This window comes from Podarcis melisellensis (genome assembly GCF_964234715.1).
Source record: "Podarcis melisellensis genome assembly, chromosome: 3".
Taxonomy (NCBI): domain Eukaryota; kingdom Metazoa; phylum Chordata; class Lepidosauria; order Squamata; family Lacertidae; genus Podarcis; species Podarcis melisellensis.
Genome location: NC_138530.1, coordinates 108,242,077 through 108,263,805, shown reverse-complemented (window position 1 = coordinate 108,263,805; position 21,729 = coordinate 108,242,077). Strand labels below are relative to the sequence as shown.

The 21,729-nt window shown below is 41.5% G+C and overlaps 1 protein-coding gene across 11 annotated transcripts in view; it reads left to right on the top strand.

The window, feature by feature from the left end:
• PLCB4 (phospholipase C beta 4) overlaps window positions 1-21,729 on the top strand; it is a 246,337-nt gene that overhangs the window by 171,578 nt on the left and 53,030 nt on the right. For all 11 annotated transcript variants that reach the window (XM_081905997.1, XM_081905989.1, XM_081905994.1 and 8 more), the window contains 8 exons: window positions 7,488-7,567; window positions 8,757-8,810; window positions 9,967-10,048; window positions 11,072-11,172; window positions 11,753-11,810; window positions 18,766-18,874; window positions 20,400-20,610; window positions 20,917-21,010. In XM_081905997.1, coding sequence (XP_081762123.1) covers window positions 7,488-7,567; window positions 8,757-8,810; window positions 9,967-10,048; window positions 11,072-11,172; window positions 11,753-11,810; window positions 18,766-18,874; window positions 20,400-20,610; window positions 20,917-21,010 — 789 coding nt within the window. The remainder of the gene's footprint in view (window positions 1-7,487; window positions 7,568-8,756; window positions 8,811-9,966; window positions 10,049-11,071; window positions 11,173-11,752; window positions 11,811-18,765; window positions 18,875-20,399; window positions 20,611-20,916; window positions 21,011-21,729) is intronic.

Below are 21,729 nucleotides of genomic sequence, written 5' to 3'. Positions count from 1 at the left end.
AAAGCTCTTGAAACCAAGAGATTGCACGATTCAAGGATTAAAGTTTAATAAGAAACTTGATTTGGGAAACTTGCCAGCTCCTTAACTCTGCCCCAGTACTCAGCTATAATGGAGAGCACAAAATGAGGGCAAGGTCATACATAACAAGTTTTCCTGTAGAGGTTACTATATTGAAACAGGTTTTTGTGGTAATCATCTGAAGCAGGTGTTTGATATTGAGGAGGTGTATTTTGAAGCTCACGGGCTGTACAAACTATGGTCATGTAATTTGTACAGCACAAAGGAAGCAGAGCATTCAAACAAGATTTTCACTGCCTCTTCCCTGACTAGCTCCTAGAGGTAATGATCCTGATGGGCTGTTCTTTTTAACTTACACCTAGGACCTCCCATAAGGGATGCGGGTGGCGCTGTGGGTTAAACCTCAGAGCCTAGGACTTGCTGATCAGAAGGTCGGCGGTTCGAATCCCCGCGACGGGGTGAGCTCCCGTTGTTCGTTCCCTGCTCCTGCCAACCTAGCAGTTCGAAAGCACGTCAAAGTGCAAATAGATAAATAAGGTACCACTCCGGCGGTAAGGTAAACGGTGTTTCCGTGCGCTGCTCTGCTTCGCCAGAAGTGGCTTAGTTATGCTGGCCACATGACCCGGAAGTTGTATGCTGGCTCCCTCAGCCATAAAGCGAGATGAGTGCCGCAACCCCAGAGTCGGCCACGACTGGACCTAATGGTCAGGGGTCCCTTTACCTTACCTAGGACCTCCCATATCGCAGGATATTAGGCTGCTGTTCAATCTACCCATTTCCACACCGAGGCAAAGCTGCTGTCTGCTTGTTTGCTTTCATCTCTCCATTACTGCTCTGCTGTTGGCCAGCAATTTGGGAACTACATTAATCATATTGATTTAAAACCACGATTCTACTATCAAATGCTGCCAGATTTAAAAAGACCTAGAAAGCCACAGAAATAAATGGGGGAAGCTTTGCATATTCCCAGGATATTAATGGGAACTCTCCCTGGATGTATGGCTGCCTGGACCAAGTCCATTGTGCATCTAAAAGACATAGATACATCTATTCAGCTATTTCTATGATGATGATTGATTGATGGCCTGCCTTTTATATTAGTCTTCATGCAATTTACAAACACACTAAAAACAGCTAAAAATAGTTCTAAGCAGTGGAAAAACCAACTAAAGACAGGTTTAAAAATGATACAAAATTAACATCTAGTGTAGACCTTTATTCTTGTTAATAAATTTATTTGGTTTTTCAGATTAAAGTTTTACAGTCACGTATCCAACATACAACATAGAAACAAGATTCCAAATAATCTCCTGGACTTCTCTCTTCCACTTTGTGGATCTTATTGTTAATCATTTCCTCCTGCATTTTTTTATAATAATACAATTTTTTTACCTCTCCATTGTGCCCAAAATTCACCATTAAACTGCAGGTGTTATTCTAATCCTAATAATTTTAAGTGTTTACAATAGTTTTTAAGATAAAGAAATTTTCCCCATTCCCCATTATAAAATTTCCCTATTAACATTTTGGTCTTCCAGATTTCTGATTCTTCCGGTCATTTTTGCCATTTCAGCATAATCCATAAATTTAATTTGCCATTCTTCTCTGGTAGGGTCTTGATCTTCTTTCCATTTCTGGGCCAATAACATCTATGCAGCCATGGTCGTCGCATACATAAATAGTCTTTTCTGCTCCTTTGGGATTTCGGTGCCTACGTTAGAATTCCTAACATAGACCTTTTAATCCAGCCAGTAAATCATCTTGAACCAGTTGTCAACTGTGTTCAAAAAGTGTGAATAATAGGTGTCCCTTTTATCTCAGTGGGGATACTGTTCCATAAAATGGGCAGCTGCACCGACAGTCCTTCTGATATTTTCGGGATGTTAAGGAAAAGCTCTTCTGCAGAATGCAATAACCTACAGAGAATATAGGGGATGGTGGCTGTATCAGCAGCTCTTGTTTGGTGCCATGGGCTTTATAAGGTCAACATGAGCAAAGGAGATCAGAATATAATTCAGACACGAAGTAGGGTAGAGAAGCAACTTCCTCCGGCTGGAGGGAGTTGAGGAAAGCAATGGGGTAAGAAGATATGAATGTGAGCAAATGATGTGTTGACATTTCTCTGAAAGCAGGAATTACTGCTTGAGTGCTGATGGAAAGTATAGTTGTGTATTTCCAAGTGTGCTTATTCCAGCTATTCTCGTATGTTGAACCAAGCGACTGGAGATGTTTTCAGTTGAAAATGACTAGGTGAACTGGCCCTTTGCCCTGTGGAATGTCCTATTTCAGTGCTAACAAAGCTTGTTTTCATCCTGAATAGAAACAGAAACCACTCAAGTATTCTACTGGCTTCTGGGTGAAACTTGTTTTTCAGTAGTCGCCTCTTTCCTGGGTGCTGCCATTTACTAGCTTTTCCAGAGAGAGAAAAAGCAAATAATAAAATGTTCCGTTGTTATACGAAGATAGTCATGTTACGGTCATTGTCTGATCTGGCAAGAAGCAGTAACTGAGGTCCTTCATAGTGGGGCCTGTTTGTCTTCACATTCTACTTTTTCTGGCAGAGAAATTACTCCACGAAAATGGGGGAAAGGAGAAATATGCCCAACTGCTGTGTGTTAAGGTTAGGGATAGTGGGGAAATTTGGTGCAGTCCACATTTTAATGGACAACTACCTAATTCACAGGACGCAGGTGGTGCTGTGGGCTAAACCAGAGAGCCTAGGACTTGCCGATCAGAAGGTCGGTGGTTCGAATCCTGTTGCTCGGTCCCTGCCAACCTAGCAGTTCAAAAGCACGTCAAAGTGCAAGTAGATAAATAGGTACCACTCCAGCGAGAAGGTAAACGGCGTTTCCGTGCGCTGCTCTGGTTCGCCAGAAGCGGCTTAGACATGCTGGCCACATGACCAGGAAGCTGTACACCGGCTCCCTCGTCCAATAAAGCGAGATGAGTGCCGTAGCCCCAGAGTCGGTCACGACTGGACCTAATGGTCAGGGGTCCCTTTACCTTTACCCTACCTAATTCACACTTCCCAAAACAATGCACGAAACCAAACACTGCTCTCTTTTAATATGTTCACCTCTCTGAATTTTGCGATGCAGTTCCCCAACCAAGAAGAGTTGACAATAATGTGCACATTTAAAGGAAGGTATGCATGAAAACGTACACACAAGTAGGGGGGATGCATTGCATTTCGGGAAATTGCCGCAGATTGTGAATATTATACTGTTTGCGGTGAATATTACATTGTTTACAGTGAATATTACACTGTTTACAGTGAATGAGCGCTGCTTACAGAATGTGCTTATTAGGAGAAATGTGCACTGAAATGCTGACAAATTTTCATGAGGCTCAAACACTTATAGTGATGTGGAAATGTGCTGAACTGAACTCAATATTATAAAAATGAGAAATGGAGAGATACCAGAACTGACAGCATTGCCCATTCCTAGTTACATTCAAAGCTTTTAAACTTGATTCACAATAAATTTATTGCAGATACCGCACCAAATAACTGAAAACAGGCATTCTTCATCCTGGTCTTGTCAAGGTCAGGTTAAAGTCAGATATGGGGTAAGGGTAGGCGGCCTCCTAGCCTAAAATGGGTCTGTGGAGAACTATTATAAGAGGAAGCAATGGGATTAAAAAATGTAATTAATAAATAGGATTGCATATTCTAGCCACCCAAGATTTTAGAGCTTTGTTTATGTACAGCATCCATTTTTATCTCCCTGCCCGTTAACGTAGGAAAGAGGCAACACATTATCAATATAAATTGCAAATATAGACTGACAAATCCTCTGAATGAGAATTCCCCGCCTCCCTCTGTGACTGTCTAAAGAATCCTGGTTTTCCACCAATTTAATTGTTCTTAGAACCAAGAGGGATGTAATACCATTTGAAAACTGGAGTTTATTTCAATGGTTTTCTTAGTTTCTTTATCTCCTTAGCTGTGTGGTACAGTGTACTACTGCTGACACCTGGTGGCATTCTTGCAAAAGAAGGCATAATTTTTTAACTAACACTTGTCTCTTTCAGTACTTCTGGGTTTTGTTTGGTTTTGTTTTAAATTCTTAGATTGGGGGGGGAGATAAGTGGTTTTTCAATATTCAAGGTTATTTTGAAAGTTTCATTTTTATCTTATTTTTAAAGAGAAATGGGGGTACAATGGAACAGTACTGTGGTGACAGAATGAATCAGCTTATCTCACTAGTTTTTGTTGCTGTGAAGTAATGTTTTCTGTAATTGGTTGTGTAAGCATCTCTGCACTGAGCGTATGTACAGATTATTGCGAAAGCCCTTGTAATGGGAAGTCGCAGCAATTATTATTATTATTATTATTATTATTATTATTATTATTATTATTATTATTTTATCCTGACTTTCCTTCAAGCAGCTAAAGGTAGTTTCAATGGTTCTCTCTGCTCCCCATTTTTATCAGGTTAGGCTGAGGGGCTGTGACCAGTCCATGGTCACCTAGAAAACTTCATGCGGGAATCTGATAATGGTTGAGAGAAACAGTATTATGAGAGATACAGTATAATCACATTTTAGGATAAGCCTGTCAATGGTTACTAGTCATGATGGCTACGTACTGCTTCCATTTCTGGAGTTGGCATACTTCTGAGTTCGAATCCCCACCACGGGGTGAGCTCCCAATGCTCAGTTCCAGCTCCTGCCAACCTATCAGTTCGAAAGCATGTCAAAGTGCAAGTAGATAAATAGGTACCATTCTGGCGGGAAGGTAAACGGCGTTTCTGTGCACTGCTCTGGTTCACCAGAAGCAGCTTAGTCATGCTGGCCACATGACTCAGAAGCTGACTGTGGACAAACGCCGGCTCCCTCGGCCAGTAAAGCGAGATGAGCGCCGCAACCCCAGAGTCTTTTGCGACTGGACTTAACAGTCAGGGGTCCCCTTTACCTTTTTATACTTCTGAATATCAATTGGGCATGTCAATCAGAAGGTCAGCAGTTCGAATCCCCACAACGGGGTGAGCTTCCATTGGTCTGTCCCAGGTCCTGCCAACCTAGCAGTTTGAAAGCACACCAGTACAAGTAGATAAACAGGTACCACTTCAGCGGGAAGGTAAACACCATTTCTGTGTGCTCTGGTTTCCATCACGGTGTTCTGTTCCACCAGAAGTGATTTAGTCTTGCTGGCCACATGACCCAGAAAGCTCTCTGTGAACAAACGCCGGCTCCCTTGGCCTGAAAGCAAGATGAGTGCGACAACCCCATAGTCGCCTTTGGCTGGACTTAACCGTCCAGGGGTCCTTTACCTTTTTTACCTAGAGCGGGTACTTGCCCACCAGTAGTTTCAACGGGACCTGATTTGTAGCATGTATACTTAGAGCCGCAGACGAAGTGGGAAGTTTGATATCGATAACCATGCCACAACTGCTGCACTTATGTAAAACTATTCTGCAATTTATGTAAACTGCCCTGCAATTTACACCATTGTATCCCGATCAGATCTTGGCCGGAAAGACTCTTGTTTTCATGCTGTTCTGGCAGTTTATGCTTCAGCTGCCAAGACCGCTACTGACTGCAGATGGTGTTCCACAGAACCATCAAATTAAAACTTGACAAATTTGGAAATTCTGGGTATGGATGATAATGAAATTGGAGTCACAAGTCAGCGTGATAGCCACAGAAAAGACACCTTAATGAGTGCAGAAACGATTTCTTGGGATGAAAAATAGGAAGTAATGGAACACAATGTTGCAGGATCATTGTGTAGGCTTAAGAGCTTCCTAACAATTGCTGTGTCTTTCCTGTGAAGTCTTCTAGGCAATTCACAGTTCTTAGATGCCATTAATGCCAGCACAAATTACACGTTACTTAATTTGGGCTAAAATTGGCAACAGTAGCTGAAGCAGGGAGGCTCATATTTGTGCGGGCTATTAATGGAACACTTAATAAATCAATTAGGGGGGCCTGACCATGGAATGTTATGTTGCTGTAGCTTCAGCATCTATCTGGTGGCATAAACTTGTTTGTGCAACTAGAGGCAATTCTAGTTTAAAACAGTAGTTAGCCTTTTCAGCGAATAGGCTACTTTCAGGAAAGGTTTGATATAAAATATGTGGAAAGGTGGCTTTCCTCCAAGGAATTCAAGATATTGCGCAGGGTTCTGCCTCTCCCTCATTTTATCCAAATAACCACCCTTTGAGGTAGGGTAGGTTTGCCCAGGGAGTTTGATGGCTTCTGGCTGACTTAAACCCTGGTCTCCCAGATTCTAGTCCAACACTCTACCACGCTGGCTTTCTCATTCAGACTTCTCTGGGGAAGAAGAAGAAGAGTTTGGATTTGATATCCTGCCTTTCACTCCCTTTTAAGGAGTCTCAAAACGGCTAACATTCTCCTTTCCCTTCCTCCCCCACAACAAGCACCCTGTGAGGTGAGTGGGGCTGAGAGACTTCAGAGAAGTGTGACTAGCCCAAGGTCACCCAGCAGCTGCATGTGGAAGAGAGGGGAATCGAACCCGGTTCCCCAGATTACAAGACTACCACTCTTAACCACTACACCACACTGGAAGTATTTGGGCCAATGAACAACTTCTGTGACCCATGTCTAGGAAGCACAGGATGAGTGGAAGTGTGGATGAGGCCAAGTCGTCCTTTACTCCTTCACCTCTGCACCAATAGGAACATTTCCACCACAGACACACAGCTTACCAGACACAGGGCCTTCTCAGTAGTGGCACCCTCCCTGTAGAATGCCCTCCCATCAGTTTCCCAGGAAATAAAGAACTATCTGACTTTTAGAAGACACCTGAAGGCAGCCCTGTTTAGGGGAATTTTACATGTTTGATGTTTTACTGTGTTTTATGTTTTTATTTGCTGGAAGCCAACCAGGAGTAGCTGGGGCAACCCAGTCAGTACTACAGCTACATTTGAACATGTGCAGGGGCTGTCATGACAGCCAGATTGGGTTGGAAATTTGTCCTGTTATTGCTAGAGTTTTCATAAATATGGAAAGAAAACATTTAAGAAGGGGACTCAGACGAGTGTGGGATGCATCTAGGGCTAGGCACTCAGTTGTGTCATTCCTAGTTTCTGAAGCAACAAATGGGCCAGAACTTTGTCTCGTGTAGGTGCTGAAATCCCAATGGAGCAGAAAAGATTATTTATGTATGCGACCACAGCTGCATGGATGTTATTGGCCCACAGATGGAAAGAAGATAAAGTCCTTACCAGAGAAGAATGGCAGATTAAATTGATGGATTATGCCGAAACGGCAAAAGTGACCGGAAGACTCAGAAATCAGAAAGATCAAAATTTTAATACGGAATGGGGAGAGTTTACAATTTATCTTAAAAATCATTGTAAACAGTTAAACTACAGACTGCATGTGATCGAGATCGCAAGTCAACCTTGCCGTTGAAGTGAGCACCGTGGCAATAATGTTCTCTTTTTCTCCTTTTGGTATTTCCAGTGGCTGAATGCTTAAACACTTTTCTTGTCTTTCAGCAATGGGTGGATGGACTCCGATCAATCATATGTAACTTTCGAGCTAACAATGTCTGCCCCATGACATGCCTCAAGAAACAGTAAGCCTTTTCTTCCCTCACCTCTTCAGTTCTTGTTTTGTTTCTGGCTGCATATTTCTTAGCATGCATTTCCCCCCAAAAAAAGATTCCTTTCCTTACTTGGTCCAGCAGGAGATAAATATCTGGGCAGTCTGCAGGGGACATTCCCCACAAATTCAAACATCCGTGAGAAATGTGGTGTTAATTTATTCTTCATATTTTTTTCCACAAATAAAAATGTTCCCAAAGTCAAATACGGTCTCAGGAGTAAGAGAGTTCACTGGTGGACATAACAATCTGTTGAGAGATGCTGCTGTGACTGTTGGCCCCATCTGAACTTTTCCTGGTTCAAGAAGGAGAATGTCTGCCCAATTATGTATGTTCTGGTTAACATTTTGATTTGTAGTGGGTCCATTCCCCCACCTGAGCTTCTTCCAATAATTTTCTGAAATGGCAAGAGTTGAACCATTCAGGACGCTTCTCCACTAGCCCTACATTGTATTCAGAATTCCCTTTATAAGCCCTCATTTTGAGTCTCCAAAAATTCCAGCATCTGCAGTCGAAGATAGTGGCAAGGTGTGAAGGGGAAAGCTTCACTTCAGGCTTTTATTCAGCCCCAAAGCCTAATCAACAGCAAGTTTGCAGGTCAAAAGAACTCTGGAAATTCCAGTTAAGAGGGGCTTTGGGGTCCTACGGCCCCCAGATCTTTTGAGACACTCTTTAACTCAAAATTCTGTTCCTTTTTCGTCAAAAAAACCCCTCAGCCTGTTGATGTGCTTTCAATGGACAGAGGTTTTTTGATCAAGGTTGTGGGAGCTTGCGGACATTGCTGAACTAAAACTTGGGCAGAACTTGTTTATAGCCTCTCTGTAAGCCCCAGTCTGTGCTATATGACTATAGCTGGGACCAGAGCTGTTGTCAGTCCCGTGGGCTTAAGGGGCTGGATTCATCGTGGTCTCCCTCATGGAACATAGGAAAATCACGATGAAATTCACCTCAACACCAAGTGGATTCTAAAACAATTTGCAAGTGCATTTCCAAGGGTATTTCTCAGATCTCTCTCAGGGTGAAATCTGTGAGTCCCACATTATATACGTATCAGTAGAAGCATGGACAGAAATATGTGGTACTTCTCTGCTCCTCCCCGCTCCCACTTTATTTTAGCATGTGAACCAATATGTTTTCTTCTGTGTTTTCCCTTAACTTCTAGCTGGATGAAACTGGCATTTCTGACAAACGCTAATGGCAAGATTCCAGTTAGAAGGTAAGCACATTGTGCAGTTGTTGAGCGATGAGCCCAACACCAGTTGTGATTCCCCTCCCTCCAAAAAAACAACAAGTTAGAGTTTTTTTCCAAATCATACAGCTCAGCAGGGATACTGAATTCTGTAGCCTAAAATATACATTGGATTTGTAGCCCCAGAATGCCAATGGTTGCTGATATATTTTAAAGGGGAAAAAATGTGAGGGATGGTTGAAACCACCAGATCATCTGTTGAAATAAGGTATATTCAAATGGGGATCACTGTGGAAAATCCTGATATACTTTCCATGCTCAAATATTAGCGCCCACAGACAAACCATAAAACATTGCATCAGAACTGGTGGTATATCTGAAGACTAGTTATCATAAAAGTTTTGGATTGAACTTCTGCAGGGGAAACTTGAATGCCCCTTTCTCACTGCCAGCATCAAGAATTTGAGCTCTTTGAGGCATGGGGAATCTCTTTTTAACTTCGAAAAGTTCCTAAAATGTAGTGCCTGGTTGATCTGGGAGTCTTTGGGCTGCTTTGGATATGAAGGGAGTCTAAGTTGTCTTTTCCCTTTCTAAGTAATCTCAGGGGAGGAGGGAAAATTGGCTTTATTATTAGAAATAAATAATGCAGACCTATGGAACTGGAAGAGGGACGCGGGTGGCGCTGTGGGTTAAACCACAGGGCCTAGGGCTTGCTGATCAGAAGGTTGGCGGTTCGAATCCCTGTGATGGGGTGAGCTCCTGTTGCTTGGTCCCTGCTCCTGCCAACCTAGCAGTTCGAAAGCACGTCAAAGTGCAAGTAAATAAATAGGTCCCACTCCAGCAGGAAGGTAAACGGCGTTTCCATGTGCTGCTCTGGTTTGCCAGAAGTGGCTTAGTCATGCTGGCCACATGACCCGGAAGCTGTATTCTGGCTCCCTCGTCCAATAAAGCAAGATGAGTGCCGCAACCCCAGAGTCGGCCACGACTGGACCTAATGGTCAGGGTCCCTTTACCTTTACCTTATGGAACTGGAAAAGCAGCCACTCTTATTAGTAAAATGGATCTGCAGCATGTGTGAATGTGTGTGTTCAGCACCCAAGGGAGCCTCTGTAGCTGGAAGAGGTGTTATGCTGATGGGAATGCAGAATGCCCTTTAAATAACATATCTATTGTTTTCCTCTAGCATTACCAGAACTTTTGCATCAGGTAAAACTGAAAAAGTGATCTTTCAAGCACTTAAGGAATTGGGTCTTCCCAGTGGAAAGGTATAAACATTTAATATTCAAGAATATTGGACTTTATTTTTAATCTGTGTCATGAGTAAAAACAAACATTGCCGGTGGAAGGTTACTCACGGCCACTTTTAACCATCTTTAGCAAACTATCATAGGCTTGCCCGTATTTCAGAAAATCTGGACACAGAAGTTGCTGAACTTTTTTTGCAATTATCTCAATAGACAAAAAAGATTTTTCTGAGCTATTGTTAAGGCCTTTCGCCAAAATCATCCCTTCCGACATGGGTTACCATACGTCCGGCAATGTCTGGGAAGTTCCAGACGTATTGCCAGCCCTACTAAATGAATTAGTTCTTTTGTAAAGCTGCTGCTTCTTTGGCGATCACTCGTAGCTGAATAAGATTGTGAATAAGATTGTCTTCGATAAGGACAGTTTTAACAGTGAGAATGTAAGTGATTGTGGAGGCCAATTCTGAATCCACACGTCCTTCCACAGTGGGGGCATAGGTTTCCGGGCAGGAGCTGATCACGGTGAGGGTTTGCCAAGCGTGCCTTCCTCTTAGCACGTTTCTCCCTTTCATCCTGAGTTTGAGCGTCTTCAAAGCCCATGACACCTTTGGTAAATTCTCCAGTTGAAGCACTCACAGGCCAGTGTTTCCCAGTTGTCGGTGTTTATACTACATGTTACACACTAAACATGGCACATACTGCTGTGAATGTATCCCAGTACTCTTGCTTCTTTCTGTCAAATGATAACAGGCAAGACACTCAGTGCTTCCATTTGTATGAGCATTGTGTAAAATGGTTTTTTTCATCCAAGAGTTTCTACTTGCCAATTAGCATTCCAACAGTGCTTTAAACTGGTGTTGTTATGCAGGAAATCTCCTAAGTGTCCTGTGCTGTGTTAGTCTCAAACAGTAGTTAGATCTGGGTATTATTGGAAAGAATATATTGGAGCGCTGTTTTGATTCAGTATTAATTTTGAGTTTGTTGAGTAAAATATTATGGAAGTGTTTGGGGCCTAGTATAGTCATGTTTCCTCTTCCTTTTCAGAATGATGAAATAGAGCCTTCGGCCTTTACTTACGAGAAATTTTATGAACTGACTCAGAAGATATGTCCTCGAACTGATATAGAGGATCTTTTTAGGAAAATGTAAGTTGATCGCAATATAAAATGAATTTAATTTTCTGATTACTGAATCCAAGGATGATAAATATTACTGTGCCATGACTTTTTGCCATATTAATATTAGCAGTCAGGTCTACATTCTTCTACAAAGCTTTACCCAAAGTAAATGTTCAGGCTGCGTTTTTCAGGATCTTCTGCATTAAGAGAAACACCTGGAAGGAACTGTTTTTGAATTGGCTTTACTAACCTATAATATTAACCTGCTATTTTTAAAATTATTAACACAATATGTAAACTAACTAGGTTAAGAAAGTCTTAATGTCTGAAATTTCATACACTAAGATTTTAATGTGGAAGACTTACATGTTGGTTTGTTAATCCCTTTTATCTGTTAAATAATGAAATGGAGAAAAAGTTCCTGTTCTGTAGAAAACAGTTAATATTACCCATTACAATAGTGACTGCTTTGAAAACACAAAGCTTAGATCAGTGGTAGAATATTAGTTCTGTGTTGAGAAAATAAAAAAAAAATGTCAACATGTAAATCATATCTGCTGTAGCATCTTATATGAAAACTTACTTTTTCTAATAAATTTCTTTTCAGCAATGGAGACAAAACTGATTATTTAACGGTAGACCAATTAGTGAGCTTTCTAAATGAAGTAAGCTTTTTCATACATTAACTACCATACAAGTCTGTCTGCCGTGGCTTGCTTCTTCTCATTGCATGATCCATGCTACCATCTGCTGTGGTTTTGATCCGCTGATCTTTCCATTTTGGCAATACCCAGGAGCAAAAATCAGCTCCATCTTGATACATTCTCCTGCTTTCTTCATGTGGCTTTGCAAATTGCTTGCGTTGATTACTTGCCGTAGTGTGTAGCTGTTGTGTGTGCGTGTGTGTGTTATTGACTGCTTTGCCAATATATCCAATGTAATTTTAACTGAGGTGATCTTTTGCTTTTAGGAGCCAAATGTTTCTGGACCAATCCTTCTAAATATTGATGGGGAAGCAGAGGGGAGATTAAGAATTGGGCTTCTGCATGTAGTAATGGGAGTTCTTAGTGCCCATTTGCTGTTTCAAAAAAATGTGTGATGCAGTATTTTTCCCCTAGTATGCTTTCTGATGAATTGTAAGAAGTATGGCACTGGCAGTATGTCCTTTCCAAAAGCAAATTGATGACGATGTAGTATTTAGTGAGTTAAATATCTGGATGAAAAGTGTTCTTCATGGAAGGTTCCTTTATTAATAAATGTGTTAAGATGAATACACATGATATTTATGTGGCTGAGTCAAAGTATAGCCTGCAATTCATTTGTCTTCAGCTAACTCTTAATAGTCAACTGTTCTATTTCTGTTACATAGTGTCCTGTTTCAAGCATGATGAAGGGTGGGCTTTATTTTATTTTTTAAAAAAGGTTGAAGAGGGATTGTGTCAAAGATAAATTGCATCTCACCCTCCTTTAGTCATCGCTATTCTGTTATTGTTGTTTTAGGCACTGATTTGCCTACCATTTCCATTCGCTCACTTTGGGGGGCTGCCCCTACTCTCCTTACAGTTTGCTGGAGTTCCTGTCACATCCTCTCTCACTCATTACGGAACGATTGCCATTGACCCTTGCTCAGCCACTTTTGTTCGTTCTAGGATGGTGCCATTTTTAGATGAAGTCAAGCAACTCTTCTTTCTGCCGCTCTTCCATCTCCAGTGCTCTTTTCCCTAAGTAACGGGGAGAGGATTCAGGAGTGCTGGTGATATGAAAACCATGAGTGGTTTGGGCAGTGAGAGGAAAATCAGAAAACAAGGGAGAATGGCAAGGAGTGAAGAACAGAACCCTCCTTTCACCATAAACCTCATCTATGAAGTTTCAAGTGCTTTTCTCTAGTATAAATTTAATTGAATGAAAGGTTCAAGGGCATTCCCTTCTTTAAAGTTTTTAGGCGTGATTGCTTAATTTTTCTATACAGTGGATGCTCGGGTTACGTTACCTTCGGGTAACGTAACTTTTGGGTTGTGAATGAGGCAAACCCGGAAGTATACACGTGCGCATGCGCAGAAGTGCTCTATCGCGCCACACTTGTGCGCAAAAACGGTGCCTCTAGTTGCGGACTTTTGGGGTACATACGGACCCCTGGAACTAATTAAGTTTCTATCTGGAAGGTATTGCACAATCAATTAATTTATTTCAGCCAGTAGACCAAAAAAGAAGAGGCACACAATACACAGGAATCTCAGAAAAAAACAGATTCAAAAGTGCAACACAAAAGCAATCATATGCAATTATAACAATCTCATTAGTCCTTGGAGATGTTCCTTTTAGTTTCAAGTGGTCACTTGTTTTCATGTTCTCGCTGTTACTGATAGAGATTTAGTCACCACCTTTGGGGCTTTTATCTTCTGTTGGATATTTAACATAAAATGGAACTGACATTAGTTTGGTCAGTAAAAGACCAGTCATATACTGTTGAATCCCAGCATAGAAATTATAAAACAGATGGACATGTTCTACAGATTCTGCCTCCTGGTTATTACAGTCTTAGTGAAAGAAGGCTGTCAATATATCTGCCCCAAAGCAAATTAAATCAGGCCAGAAGAAAAGCTTAATTAGCAACTTACATAATGCTGAAGTAGGAGTGGGTCGTAAGAGTTACCCAGAAACAGATTGTACATGAACAGGCCAGAAGTTCTTGAAATGAAATGCCCCCAATTTTTGGGGGGGATGAGATGGGGCTCACGTATTATCAAATGTGCTTTGGTTGCATTCAGACAATCATATCTTAACATATTTCTAAAGCTGAGAGATCCACAAGTGTTTTACCTATGCAAGTAGTCATTCTCCCTTTACAGTGAGCCACAGTTAAACCATGAAGTCTCAAATTAGCCATCGTTTCTGGTGTTGCCTGAACTGAGAAACTATGGTTGGCAGCTTTAGAACAAGACAGAAGCAACTTCAGACCATAGATGTAGGAAACAATGACCGACGAGGGATGGACCATTGATCAGATACAGCAGGACTGGTGCAATGAAGTTTTAAATTGGATAGCATAGAGAAAATGTAAAAATCTTGAGAAAAATATGTAATGGCGGGAAGGATGCAATGATTTCTTGTTTACAAGTACTCAGGGTTTTCTTGCCTCTTCTCCTTCTGTTTCTATTTTCCTGTGTTGCCTATCTGTGAACTGATACTGGGAGTTCATGTGCAATGTAGTGAGGACAGGGGACGGTTCTTGCAATATCTGAAACTGCCCCTCTTTGTTACTCAAATGTTTTGAGTATTTTATTGGAACTGAAGATGGTGACCTTTCCACTGCCCATGTGTGGTATGAATTTGTTGTTTGCACATGCAGTTACATGCATGGTGACATTCTATTTTTATGTGAAACTCAGCAAGGGACCAGCATATGTTGTGCTGCTTTCATATTTCATCAGCTTTAACTTAGATATCCAAGAATTCAGTGTAACTTTCAGTGCGACTGCTTGTAGCAGAGATTGCGTGTTGAGACCCAGAAACCTCCCCCCTAAATAAATTCACATTTGACTCAAATTTTTGGTTTGGTTTTTGGCAGAATTTAGGCCACAACTTTATTGATTACAGAAAGTGACTGGTTGCATAGGCTCTGGTTCAACTAGCTTCCTGCCATGCAGGTAGCGCTGACCTAGGCCACCAGCGTAGGTCAGCCAAGGGTGAACACCTGGATAAGCAGAAAGGCGGGAACAGGCTATCTCCGCCACCCAAATGTCCCCCTGGACTCAGGCACGGGCAGAACCCCCTCTCAGGGGTTGACCAAACCATCGAGTCCCTGGATTCCTTTAACAGAATACCGTTCACATAGGGATGGCAAGAGCGTTCTCCCATCCCTGTCACCTGAACCAGAGCCTATCCGCAACCTTACAAGTTCTGAAAATTTGCTACGCGGCAGGTGAAACCCAAATGGCATCAGCCAATCAGCCAAGTGGGGAAAATTCCTGCCGTGCCCCTGTCCCAATGATAGACGACACACAACGGCATAGCAAGGTCAAGCACAACAATCTCTAAAAGTAGGGAGAGGTGGGCGGGTGTCCCGAATGCACGCACCGAAAGAGGAAGCTCTTGGTCACGTGCATGGGCATAAATGGGTCCCTCGAACCGTTTGGACTGCGTCCCATTGGCCAGATTGTACCCAGCTTCAAGGGACCTACCAATTGGGTGTTGTGGCTGACCACTTGTACCCATCCACAACACAGGGTGTCAGTTATCCAGGTCTCACTGCAATGCGTGCCCTCTTTAAGGGAGGACCCGATTTAAGAGATGATGCATTCTCTGTTGCATGTCTTGATTTGTCAATGTCTGTTAAAAATTAATATTAACTTAGGCAGTAGACAAAATGAATGTTTTCCCTATGAAGAACAGAACCTCAAAATACTTAAGAAATTACAACAGATGTCTCTTAGACCGTCCACTCTGAAACTGTTGATCTGCAACATATGGTGCTCTGCATTCAATCTTTGAAACTCTCATAAGTGAAGTTCACAGCTGGGCACTTACTTTAGTTGAAGGATTTTGATAGTTATATATTTATTTTGCTTGCATACGCTTAGAAATCTCCCAGCTGAAATATGCTTGGCTTTTGTTTTTGTTATTCAGTGGAGAATCAGGCCCACAATGTGTTGATCTAATCCACAATGACAGAGTAAAACCCTTACATTCTCATGTTAGTAGTTAATTTGACTCTTGTTAGTTGTTAATTTCAACCCATTTTTAAAACTCATCTTCTCGATTTTTAAAAAAACTGTAGCTGTTTTTTTGCTAATTGATTTTATTTTGTAGATCACTTTGGGCCATATTTAGAAGGCAAACAAATAATAGCACATTGTTAGTGGAGACTAGTTTCTTAGAAGCGATTTGAGGTATGTTTGGCCATCTTGCAGAATTGATGCAATAGCAGTTCAAGCCCTAGAATTTTAGAAGTCTCCTGCAAATAAACCTGAATTCACAACAATAACTCTGGATATTACACAATTCACATGTTTCATCTAATGAAATTAAGGATGCAATTCTATGCACACTTTCTTGGAAGAAAGTCCCACTGCTAGGGGGGTGATTTTTCCTTCCTGACTCTTTGGCAAAAACTCCAATAATCTCCCTGGTCTTCAGTTTTCTTATATCCTGATATTATCCTCACTTGTGAGCTTTATTCCTCCACCTTCACCATCCTCTACCACCTGAAAGCCTCCTGCTCCCACAAATTATTCCACCCTTTATACTTTGATGCCGCATATGTTTGGAATTCCATCCTAGAACTCCTTAATGAATTGCTCCTCAAAACTCACCTTTTCCATGAAGGCTTTGGCACAGTCCCTTAGTTCCCATCCCTTGCTGAGCCTGGAATTAAGCCTAAGCAAGTGTAATTGAAAGAACTGTATATTGTTTTCCCATTCACCCCTGTAAACTTCTTGGGGCAGGGTTCTTGTTCTCTGGAAAGTGCCGTGCATGCTGGTAGTTTTACAGAAATAAAAACAATACACAGTTTTCCCTCTGCATCCATCATCAAGTAACAACTTTGTCAGAATGCCGTAAATCTGTGATTAAACTTTCTATGTGGTTTAAACTCAATGGATTACATGTTCATAATTTGTTTAATGTCACATTCACTTTGCATTTTGGTGTTGTGTTATTTTCCATTTCGGCATACTGATAATGAAAAAGTGCTTGTCTGTCTCATACTTCATAATATGACACAGCCGCTTTAACTCACTAGATCGCTAGTGAGTTAAATTGTTAAATTGGCATTTCCCCAGGCAGTAAAGTGGTTCACTATTCTCACTACCAAACAGCCGTTTATAATAAATCATTGAGGGAGCAGGTGAAACTACAGGTGTCAGTCATTTCCTTTCTCATTGCCCATACAGACATAATGAATTGTCATATGATAACACTTTCATTTCCAATGAATGTTGAGGGGGTTTCTTCTCTAGCATTACCCAGTCTCAGTGGAACGTGTCTTATTTTGTTCCATAAACCAGCTAAAAGTATTATCCACTGTTCTCCAGCCCTTCCTCTCCCACCCCATAAAATTTTGTTAACACTTTTCATAATACAATAATATAAAAGAAACTAATCTAAATAAAAACAAAAACAGAGAAAGAGAAAACACAGAGTCCGCTCTCAAAGGTAGCTCTTAATCAGGGGTCAGCAAACTTTTTCAGCAGGGGGCCGGTCCACTGTCCCTCAGACCTTGTGATAACCCAGAGATGCATTTAAATAAAAGGACACATTCTACTCATTTAAAAGCATGCTGATTCCCGGACTGTCTGTGGGCTGGATTTATAAGGCGATTGGGCCAGATCCAGCCCCCAGGCCTTAGTTTGCCTACCCATGCTCTTAATCCTTGTTACCCACAGAAAGTGATGGATCTTCCCAGCTCTCACCTGGGAGCTTTCCTTTCTGCTCCCAGTCTCTCACCCTGAAATGTCTTCTCTTATGTGCCACCTCTCACTCAAGCAAACAAGGTGTGCTTTTTTGCAGTTTATATTTTGTTAAATTTCAAAAATTTCACCTATACGCACCAAAACATAATAATTTTTAATTGGGTTTTGTCGACGTCTCCTCCTATTTTCTATTGTATTTTTAATTTCTCCCCCTCGCTGCAACCTGTCTTCTCTTTCTCAAATCATAACCACCATGAAATAATCTCGAATTCCTTCTGTTGCTCATAGTTCAGCTCCTGCTCGCAAATTCACCACTATAATAATGCTTTTTTTCATTTTGTCTTAACCCAACCTTAGCAAGCATAGTTACTGCAAGACACAGTATCTTACATTGCAATGTGCTTGATAAAATGGGCTTTTGCAATTTTAGTGACCAATATATTAATGAGGTGGTCCCTCTTTCTGTGAGGTATCTTCACCACTACTTCTAAAAAGAAAGTAAAATTGATGACAGCAGTTCTTCCCATCTTTGATAATTTATAATTTTGGCCAGTAAGCTGAGCCCTACTCTTGTTTTCTTTGGGGCAAGATTGGCAACTGATGTCATCTTTCTACTTAGTAACAATTTCCTTCTTCCATGTCAATGTTTGTTCCCAATAACTTCAGCTTTGTTTGTGTTTATAACCTGAAATGTGGCCAGAGGAACCTAAAAGGCTGATTAAGTTATTGATTGATTGTGTGAAATTCCTTAAATGAAACGCAGTATGGTTTTAAGGTTCTTTATGTAGAGGCTTCCTCTTTGGATAAAAGCAGTAGTGGTTTTGTACATGGAAATTTAAAATAGATAGCAGTGAACTAGTTCCATCCGTTGTTTAAAACAAATTTCAGGAAAGGGGAGAGGAAATTATTAAGGAACCCTGAAATGGGGCAATAAATTATTTGCAATGTGCACTGCATGTGTTTCTTGTGTATGAACAACATTAATACATATTATACAATTATACTGAGAATATTTAATAATTTAGCTACCAATGGTTGGATTTTTTTAAAAAACCAAACCTAAACATTGAAACATGCATTGAACAATTGTGTTCTGGTTTTAAAACTAATTATCTGTCCCCTTCCCATGCTCTCATTAATAAGAGGTCTGTAGGAGTAAAGCTGTACTCTAGTTATCCCTCTAAATCCTGTTTTTCCCCTCTAATCTTAGCATCAACGAGATCCTCGGCTGAATGAAATTTTATTTCCGTTCTATGATCCCAAACGAGCAATGCAGATAATTGAGACATATGAGCCAGATGATGATTTAAAAAGCAAGGGTAAGAACTAGATCATAAATGTGTGATCATTTCTATAAAATGTACTGTTTTCTGCAAGATCCATCTTAACCTTTAAATCATCCTATCTTGCTCCTCCTTGAAATAAGCCTCCATTGAGGTGACTCAGCTATTTCCATCTTACACATGGAGGATTCAGCCTGAAAAACACCTTTGCCAAGTCTCTAGTACTCTCCAATGAACCTCATTTACCCACATTCAGAAGATGTTGCAAGCCCTGCGTGGTGCTTTGAAACCCCAACCATCTGTCTAATTGGATCTGCCAAGCTAGATTGTGATATGGATCTGGCCTGAAGGGCTTATAAGGCTGGCTCCAGAGATTCGGATTCCAGTCTTGCAGTTTCATACCTCGTGGTTTATTGGGACTTGCAAAGGCCCCGAAAAACACGGTCAGAGCTTTAACAAGATGGAAAGAGCTCTGCTGGGACAGCACATAGGCCTGTCTAGTCCAGAAGGGAACAGGTTTGTGCAGCCAAGGCAACAGGATTTCATTCCTGCTCATTAGCTGAGTGGGGATTGGAGCCCTGGGCAGAAGTACACATGGAAGCAGCTCACACCTGTGAACTACTTCAATGAGGCTTTTGCAAGGGCTTTAAGACAGCTCCTGTGCTCCCAATTTGAGCTTCCGGAGGCTCAAACTGGAGTGTGGAGGTAAGTCGTAAAGCCTTAATAGTTGTTGTTGTTGTTGTTGTTAATACCACACCCATCTGGCTGGGTTTCCCCAGCCACTCTGGGCGGCTCCAACCAAATATTAAAAACACAATAAAACATCAAACATTAAAAGCTTCCCTAAACAGGGCTGCCTTCAGATGTCTTCTAAAAGTCAGGTAGTTGTTTATTTCCTTGACATCCAATGGGCAGGCACCACTACCGAGAAGGCCCTCTGTCTGGTTCCCTGTAACCTCACTTCTCACAGTGAGGGAACCACCAGAAGGCGCTCGGAGCTGGACCTTAGTGTCCGGGCCGAGCGATAGGGGGTGGAGATGCGCCTTCAAGTATACTGGTCCGAAGCTGTTTAGGGCTTTAAAGAACAGCACCAACACTTTGAATTGTGCTTGAAAATGTACTGGGAGCCAATGTAGATCTTTCAGGACCGGTGTTATATGGTCTTGGTGGCCACTCCCAGTCACCAGTGTAGCTGCCGCGTTCTGGATTAGTTGTAGTTTCTGAGTCACCTTCAAAGGTAGCCCCACGTAGAGCGCACTGCAGTAGTCCAAGCGGGAGATAACTAGAGCACACACCACTCCAGCAAAACAGTCTGCTGGCAGGCGGGGTCTCAGCCTGTGTACCAGATGGAGCTGGTAGACCGCTCCCCTGGACGCAGAATTGACCTTTTGCATGTCTGCCCCCATATCCCACTTTTAAATACCCCATCTTGGAAGAGGCTTTGAAAGTCTCCCTGGACTGCCCCCACGCCCCCGATTTTAATCTGCAGCGTTTTTCATGTGTGTTTTAAATCTCAGCATGAATGTAGAGAATCCATAATGTTATGTTTTCATGTGTTCAGGTCTCATGTCAAGTGATGGGTTTTGCCGGTACTTGATGTCCGATGAGAATGCCCCTGTCTTCCTGGACCGCTTAGAACTATACCAAGAAATGGAACAACCCTTGGCTCACTACTTCATTAGCTCCTCCCACAACACGTATCTCACTGGAAGGCAGTTTGGTGGAAAATCATCTGTGGAGATGTATAGACAAGTCCTCTTAGCCGGATGCAGGTCAGACATTCACATTGGTGGTTTAAATGATTTTTATTTTATTTTTTGTATATCATTTTTATTAAGTTTTCTGTTTTACAGTTTAAGATACTCATTTTACATAAGATATCAGTGACTTGCCCTCTTCTCTTTCCATGATTCATTTTACATATCATAAATCCCTTCATATTTTACACAAACTATACCATTCAGTATTCCATTATTGCATCCATCCAAACCTATTTACACCATGTAATTAATCTCAAGGCTCCCAGCGTTTTCAGCTGTACACAATTATTCAAATAAATATTTCTCACTGGTTTGCAGGTGTGTTGAACTCGATTGCTGGGATGGCAAAGGTGAAGACCAGGAACCGATAATAACACACGGAAAGGCAATGTGTACAGACATTCTTTTCAAGGTAAACATCACCTGTAATGAATTTTAAAAGGCCAAACCACAGGTCAGTTCATACAATAATTTTCTTGGTTTGCCAGGAATTCAGTTGCAAGTTGTGTAAACTCCTTCTAATGTGTAATGTTGCAGTTCTGCTCAAGTATGGAAAGAGCATATACCTGTTATACTATAGCTTGCTTATGATTGACCACTAAAATGCTTCTGTGCAGCAGCATTCATTTGAATCCTTCCATGCTTTATGGAGAACAATTTATTCTGGCTCTGTTGGGCTTTATAATTCTCCTTTCTTATCATTGCAAAGGGAATGGGTATGATTTATGTTGAGCAACGTCCTGCAGGTAGCAATAGATTGCATAGTGTGGTCTGCATGGATCAAAGCATTAGTGAAGATGCGTCATTTATTGACACAGTTAGCTTCCTTCAGCTACAGGGAGAACTTTGAGGAACCTGCTCTTCAGTTTAATCCAGTGTTTCCCAAATTTGGGTCTCCAGCTGTTTTGGGGCTACAACTCCCATCATCCCTAACCACTGGTCTTGCTCGCTAGGGACGAGTTGTAGTCCAAAAACAGCTGGAGACCCAAGTTTGGGAAATTTTACTGAACAACTCTGAAAAGATCGGTGTGAAGCTATTTTAGCATCTGTTTGGGGTTTTCTTAAAACACAGCATCTTTCCAATTTCTTTATTATGTTCCTGATTGCAATTTAATTGGTTTTCTCACATGT